An 8,127-nucleotide genomic window follows, 5' to 3' on the forward strand; every position below is an offset into this window, starting at 1 on the left:
TCCTCATTTTTTTGTGCCACATCTACTTCCCTCGCTTGACTGTGTTTAAGCAGGTGGGAATTATTCGACCAAGTGTGAAAACACTTCACACCGCAAAACCTCCCTACCTGGAGCTGACGGCGAAAGGTATAAAACGGCGTGCTGGCGGCTCGCCACTTGTCCATCGTCCTGGTCCTTCGGAAGTCGTCCGTCGGAACAGGAAGTCGTAATTACTTCGTCGGAAGTCGTAAGTATTTCGTCGGAAGTCGTAAGTATTTCGTCGGAAGTCGTAAGCCGTTGGTTATTGGCGGTGGCTGGTCGTCGCTGGTTGTTGATGTTTCTGATTACTTATCATTGATCGCTGTTATTACCCATCGTTGGTTTTGTAACCACTGGTCGTTGATCATTAACCACTAGCCGTTGGTCTTTGACCACTGGTCTTTGGTCATTGATCACTGGGCACTGATCGTTACCGGTCATTGGTCGTCAGTGGCGCAAGAATTACTTTCAGACTGGGGGGGGGGGGCACATCATAATAGAGATCTGAGCATCCCCAAATCTATAGTTTTCTCATCGGTTTTAGGCCACTTATTTTTCACCCCTTGGCTTATTGAATGAAAAAAGAAAACATATGCAAAACAGAGCGGTATTCCGTCTCAAAGGTTATGGGGCACCGCCCCCACGGTCCCAGAGTTGAAGGGGGGGGGGGGACATGATGTCCCCACTGCCCCCCCCCCCCCGGTTCCCGCGCATATGTTGGTCGTAACCACTGGACGCTGCTCACCGGTCGCTGACGGCCGTTGTTGGCAGGTCGCAGGTCGTTCTGTCCCGCCACAATGCAGGTCGATTATGGCTACCCGGTGCGGGTCGCCGTGACGCTCATCTGCCTCCAGTTGATGGCTCCTGTCAGCAGCTCTGTGAGTCCCAGCCGGATACTCCGGCAACCAATACCACATGGAAGCCCTTTGGTGGTGGGAAAATCGGTCCCTTGTCATCCTCCCTTCTTCCAACAATATTACCTACAAATGTGACGCGTTCATGCATGACGATCATAAAGTGATGCTGAATATATGACAATTATAGTAGTAACTAATTGTAGCGATAAAGATAGAGTAACACCATAAAAATACCTATCCGATCCTTGGTAGACATAAAAGATTCATGCCGTCGCTGAGATAAGAACTTCCTTGTTTGTGAAAATCAGCCGTTATGAATTGTAATATCTAGTCATGTGTTATCAGTGTCCAATGATGGACTGCTCACTGAGCTGTGCCCGTGTTGACCCAGCTGCAACGTCTGTCTCTCACAGGACTGTCCCTGGGGCTGGGTGGGACCGCACCGGGGCACCTGCTACCGACTGAGCAGCTATGAGACCACCTGGACGGAGGCCGACTCCACCGGCTGTCGGGCGCTACACGAGTACGCCCACCTGGCCTCGGTGAGGGACCTCAACAGCGTCTTCCTGTCCAAGCAGAAGTCCATCATTGACACCGACTACTACTGGGTGGGCCTGCGCTCCGGGGACGCGGAGTGGAACTATAACACGGGGGACGCCCAGATGGTGGACTTCACCAACTGGGAGGCGGTGCGTCACCAGGAGCCCAGTGGTTCCAGCTTCACCAACGACGACTGCGTCAAGGTGGTCGGTCCCGGCGCGCCGCCCGAGTTCCTGCCCGCCGGCCGCTGGCTCGACTGGGACTGCCAGGCGCGCAACGCCTTCATCTGCTCACGGAAACGGGTGAGCGGGCGCTTCGCAAGCGAGTGGGATTCGCATTGCTCTAGCTGTATGTAGCGAAGTGAAAGTAATCACATACCACTTAGGGATTCGTTAGCTGAATATGGCACCATTTCCGAAGCCTCCTCAAATTGTCAATACCTTCTTTCGACTAAAGACCAAAGTTGTGATGCATAAATATTTTATCGTTATTTTTTTCAAAATCCAGAACTTCAATGGAATTCAATCTGAACACTTTTTAGAGAGTTGACCAAAAGTAAGTGCTCTCACATTTGGCTTAATTAATCAAATATGAAGCTGACATCTAGCCAATCTAACCCAGGAGTCTGCAACGCTTGTCCGTAGTCTCTGATTAGCATTGGAGTTGAGTTGGTTGCACGACGCACGCGCCAGTGGCGGCGGAAGCGGGGGGGGGGCAGCGGGGGCACAGCGCCCCCATGTTTCAGGGTGGGGGCACAGGGGCGGTCGGAGACTTGACGTTTGGGGGGCCAACTTGGCAATGGGGCCCCAGCGCTGACCCGGGGGGCCCGGTGCTAGCTTAACCCTCGCCCGCACATGCCATTTTTCTATCCTAGAACGCACATGGGGGGGGGGGAGGTGCCACCGCCCCGCGCCATTGCGCTCCTGTTGGAGATGGAGCTTCGCGGTAGGACCAAAAAGATTCTTTGGGAAGAGACGAATCTAATGATACCCAGTTTTACCTTCTCAGGTCAGTCATTGACCTTCCAGGTCAGTTCAAACTAAAAAAATGTTGCTGTTTTGGGTCACCGTTGGATATCAAGTGCGCTGCTCACCATATACCGACGACGATGCCGTTTTGTGGTGCCAAGCAAGCTAGAACCTCTTTGTCACAATATCCGACCAGGTTTTTGCTGCTGAGGTCAGTTCAGGTCAAGTTAGGTCAAGGTCAATGATATGTGTTTGTAATTGTATGTCTGTGTGTGTCTGTGTGTATACTGTTGTGTTCACCGATTGTTTATGTGTCCATGTTACATGAAATCATGATCTGAGAAGCTTTTACCAAAAATGCAGTCAAAAAACTTCACGAAAAGTAAATTCAGGTTGCCTAAAACGCAATTATGTCAGATGACCTAGGTTGACCTTGACCCTGACCTTGAACTCTGCACATTGTCGAACAACATGTTCCATGATAGGTGGGAGGTAAGACTGGCAAAAAAAGCCGAAATCAAGGTGTCAAAAGCCCACAAGGCCCATAGCCAACGCAAGATGTTGAGAATTGGTCATTTGGGTCATGACGACCTGAAAAACAAGGTTATATCTCCGAAACCAAAGACCACAGAAACTTGAAATTTTCAGTGGACATCAAGAAAGGATAGAAGAATTCAATTTTACAACACATTTCTTAAAATGCCTGTAATCGGTGAAAATTCGACATTTGACCTGACCTGTGACGTCATCGGTTTGACCAAGGTTTGGGTTAAAATGCCCCCTCCCCCAACAGGGCGCGTTGCTCGGCAGACCCCAACGGGGCGCGGGTTAACACGCGCACCGACGGGGGGCGGATATCCGCCCCCCCCCTGAGGTTTTTCGCGAATAGCGGGAGAACCGCGGCGCTAGCGCCGCGAAATTTGGTACGACTATTCTCTCATCAATTTAACACATGGTGTGCAAGTTTGAACCTCCTAACTTTTAAGGTCAGGTCACCAGGTCACTTTGAATGGCCCAACCTCAAGTCACTTTTTGCAACTTTATCACCGTGCCAGAGCTACAGTAGATGTCGGAGGCCTTTGAAAGTCGCAGGATGTTATAAGGTCATTAGTAGCTACAATTTGTATATCTCGGAATTTTGATATCGATGACCTAAGGTCAGGTCAATATCTCGACCTCCCCATCATAAGTCAATGGGGGGGGGGGGAAATCAACTCACTGTTTTTACCACTAAAACGGGTCGGAATGGCCCCATAAACCATACCTGACCTCATATACGATCAACCTTCACTACCTTGAGGTCTGTTTTGCTGTTGGGCAGCTGTAAGGTCATGTGACGTCATCAAAGGTCACCAGCGTTTTTTTTACAATAACTCCGTACAGGAACAAGATACAGCCGCGCGGATGGTCTCATTGTGTTCAGCTCGTCAAGGCGCATCGAATGATATACATGATGACCTCGAGGTCACGTGACCTGAGGTCAACCTTTGACCTTGACCTTTCGAGGTCAACATATATACCTATCATTCGATGCGGATTGACGAGAGGATCACGATACTGCCCTTAGTTTGTTCCTATCTTGACAAGTTCGAAAGTTATTCGAGAAAAACTCTCTCCATACCTAGCGCCGCCATTTTGACTTTTTTGACCCCTATGACGTCATCTTTGACCTGACCTGAAAATGACCTGTGTAAAAATTGTAGACCTTGTCCGTGCGTATCCCTTGCCGTTTACCGCTTGTCGCTATCTTGCTTCGTTCTCGAGATCTCAGGGGGGGGGCGGTCATCCGCCCCCCCCCCCCCCGTCGGTATGAAGTTGGCGCAGACCCCCGTCGGTGCGAGTGTTAATGACGCCATTCGTTCAAAGAAACCAAGTTGTTCTGCCTTCGAATGTGGATGCGGCAATCATGGCAATCGAAAAAGCGCGGGAATAGCGCCCCCGATGTGTATGCCTAGTGGGTTAGAGTGGACCGTGGACCGAGGCACCTGGACCCCCCCCCATCCCAAATTACCTTCCGCCGCCTCTGGCATGTGCGCTGATTCAGCTAATTGAGTGGTTATTGAATCATTTTGTTCCGCTTCCACTCGTGGCTTAGAAGGCACTTGTATGTAAATTACTTTTTTTACTTCTATAGGTACACGTGGCTGCAGACAGGTGAGGTCTCAGACTCTCAGTGCATCGAGTTTCATGTTTCAAGCTGATAGCTCAGCTTTTCCAGAATCCCTTGAAGGAGAAAACATGTGTAGGGGAGAGTGGGGAAAGATGCCCAGGGCTTTGTTATGTCATATATTATTCGTAAATGACCATCGGAAAGCAAAAACTTGTAGTTTCAACGGAAGCCGACATCATTGTTCTCATAAAATATCACTCTTTCGCGCTTGAACTAACTAGATGCCGGCAGCGCTCGTGCGTTGCCTTGGGCCAGAATTGGAGGATCCATAGCCCAATGAAATGTGCATTATTTTGGAGGCCTGGCCTGGGACTACCATTGAGCCGATTTTGAGGTTGATAGCTTAAAATTTCTTTGAGCCAGAGGACCTCACGTCAAAACGGTTTTCCGACCCCAGCACGTGCAGCCTGCACCCCTCGCAGACGGTGACCCCCCTGGAAACTGGTTCAAGGTGTTACCGATGTGTCCCGCCAGTATGGCTTTACCCGTGACCTCGGGTTGACCTGTAGCCTTGACAAAAAATTTCGTGTCACCGAAACTTTGAAGCGGAATAGCATGTGCCACGAAGCATCGAGCGAACCGAGGCCAGCACCAAAAGTTTACCTCGCCGGAGACGAATCAAACGGTCCCACTTTCGTCCCGATCGGTCCACCCATTTTGACTCCAGAGGCCAGTTTCACCAATAAAAAACAGACGGCTGCGATTATTTTTTGACAAAACGATAGTCTAGAAATCCTATTTACCGGTGGAAAAAGTAATTGCTGACCAAATAATATAGCACTTGAAAGCTACGTTATTACATTTTTCAAGTCAGCGATTAGAATTTTTAGCAGTAAATGACAATTTGAGACTATCGTTTTGTCAAAAAATAATCGCAGCCGTCTGTTTTCTATTGGTGAAACTGGCCTCTGGTCCAAAAAAGCTTGGACAAACTCACTCACATACTCACTCACTGACAAACAGGTTCAGCCGAACTTTTTTCAGCGACCCACCAATGGGAATTTCCGGATGCAAAAGCATGCTATCGCATGCTTTTGATCCTCCAATTCTGGAATATGATATTTTTTTGCTATTAAGCATTTTCTCGAAGAACTGAAAGGGGGCATCTTACCCAAAGGGTGGCAAAGACGCCCCCTGGCGTTGGGTAAGATGCCCCCTGCACTATAAGTGACATAAATGGGCACGTGAATTGCCTGAACGAATCAGTAGCCCCTTCGAGCCTGCAGTAAACACTAAACGCCATCGTAAGGGCCCTCAAAAGTAGTCGTGAGGGGCTTCAGAGGTCATCGTTAGGGCCACCAGAGTCCAGCGCGACTAAACAAGCCTCCATGGTGGCATTCGGAGAACGTTGTGGGGCCCTTATAGATCTTCATGAGTCTTGAGGGCCCTCAAGCTCATCGTGGGGACCTTATAAGATGCCAGCGCGGCCCGTGGAGCCAGCGTGGGAGCCCTCAAAGGATGTCGTGAGGGGCCTTGGAGTTAATAATGGGGCCCACAGAGGCCGTCTCGAGGGCTCTCAGAGTCAGATGTCGCCCAAAAAGTCGTTGTGTGGGCCGAGAGACCGGCATGGGGAGCAGCCGACCGTATTGGGCTCTCAATAGTCCCAGATCGGCTTTTGTCTCTCATCACAAGTATGTACTAAATGATTCGACGGGTTGCTTGAAGGACAGCGTACGGATTCAGGGGGCGTCTTTCGGACTCTTTCCCCATCAGTGCAGGGGCATCTTTCCCTAAGGTACCGAATTAACATTTAATCAGTACAATTTGTTAGCCCTTAAACTACATCCTAAAACAAACTGGTTGGGACAAAGTACACACATAGGTATTAATGTCTCACGACAATAGCAAGTGACATAAAAATTATTTACCTTCTTTGATATTTACAATGTTTTGACACCAATTTTTTTTTTTGAAAGCAGCAAATAAAAAACATGCAATCACCAGCCAACCGTTGTCTGACGGACATTGGCAAATTTTGGTGCAGTTAACAAGGCAGGCTTCCGCTTTACGCCAAGAGCGTTAATTTCCAGGTTCGATTCTTTGTTTTGCCGCTAGAGGGGGTGGGGCGTCTTTTCCACCCTGGGCATCTTACCCCACTCTCCCCTATTGTGTATGCATAGTGGAAAATTCTTGTGCTGCAGCATCGCCATTATTGATTATCAGTTCAGTATTGATGATCGGCGGCGTTATCGAAAATTTAGCTTACACGTGCATCCAAGTTTCTGGACGGATGATTCGCTGTATCCTCAAGAAGTTATCGTTGTTCCTTTGTGGTTGTGTGAAAACCAGGCGGCAGGCGTCGTTTCTCCAATCATGTCCAGCCTTCTACCTTTCTCTGAGTGTTTTAATTCGATTCATCCAACAAATGTGTTTGTTAAGACCAGTTTCCTCCTCTTTCCCCAGCGACTCAACAAAAGGTGTCCACATCTCTGGAGTGGAACTAAAACGCACTGCTACGTACTTATCAAGCAGCAGTTGAGCTACTCCGAGGCGGATGCGATGTGCGCCAGCCGGCTATCGAAGCTGGCCACTGTGGCCGACTACAGCCAGCTGCCCCCCGCGCTGGACCTGGCCGACGTGACGTTCTTCTGGGTGGGTCTGCGCTCGACTCCGGACCGGGCCGGTCGGCTGTACTGGGACGACGGCAGCCTCGTGACGGACACCCACTGGCTGCGGCTGACCTCTGACGAGCCCGACGGCGACCAGTTCGGGCCCGACCACGACTGCGTGGTGGTGAACGGCCTGCGCGCCGAGGAAATGTACGCTGTGGGCGAGTGGGCAGACTACGACTGCTCCGGGAAGTACCGCTTCCTGTGCGCGCTAGAAACGTATAGTTTCTCTTGAAAGTATCGCGTCCTGGGCTGCGGCGGCTCAGCGAGCTATTCCATTCAGTTTGAGGGATTATTCTTGTTTTTGAATCCGCTTACGAGTGCATGTGCAAGCACGGATGCATCCTGTTAGCGGGTGCAACTGATGATTTTTTGGGTATGGGCACGAGTTTCCGGATGTTACCCCCCCCCAAAAAAAAATGTGACAGTCGTGCCGATGACGAGTCAAATTGCTAACTTTGCAATGAAACAAATCTCAACAAATCCTCTGCGAGCAGGGTGGCTTCCGTTGACCACATGCTTAGCTGCCATCACAAGTTACCGGATGGCGACTGCCATCTCCCCCTAGCCCTCCGCAATCCGCAACCACTCCCCTCGCCCCGCCGCGCCGGCTGCCTCCGCGTGTCAGACTTCGGTTAGTGCTACCAGCGGCTCTCAAACCTTTCCGCTCAACCGCGGCTGGGACAGGTGGCGCCTTCCCTCGGAGTCGCGATACTTTCAAGAGAGACTATACTAGCCGACCACCGGCCGCCGGACCATCGGGTACCGGTACCTGGAACCCCGGCCGCTGCTGATCCTGCCCCGACACTGGCCATGTAACTAAATAGCTGACGGACCGACCTCAACAGCACCCGGAAGGTCCGACGCTTCAGGGGATGTCGGCCAGCATTCCGTTAGAAAAGGAAGTCGATTGAAAGAAGGATTGTTTGAAATGAGCTTTTTGAATCTACAAAGTACGAAGTCTA

At 50.4% G+C, this 8,127-nt stretch overlaps 1 protein-coding gene across 1 annotated transcript; it reads left to right on the top strand.

Moving 5' to 3' along the window:
- On the top strand, positions 1 to 8,127 carry LOC122387269 (C-type mannose receptor 2-like). The gene is made up of 4 exons (XM_043377336.1): positions 1 to 226; positions 790 to 896; positions 1,289 to 1,717; positions 6,957 to 8,127. The coding sequence occupies exons 2-4, from the start codon at positions 816 to 818 to the stop codon at positions 7,395 to 7,397; spliced, it is 951 nt and encodes a 316-aa protein (XP_043233271.1). The 5' UTR covers positions 1 to 226; positions 790 to 815; the 3' UTR covers positions 7,398 to 8,127.

This window comes from Amphibalanus amphitrite, unplaced genomic scaffold, assembly GCF_019059575.1.
Source record: "Amphibalanus amphitrite isolate SeventyFive unplaced genomic scaffold, NRLGWU_Aamphi_draft 000279F_arrow, whole genome shotgun sequence".
Lineage (NCBI taxonomy): Eukaryota > Metazoa > Arthropoda > Thecostraca > Balanomorpha > Balanidae > Amphibalanus > Amphibalanus amphitrite.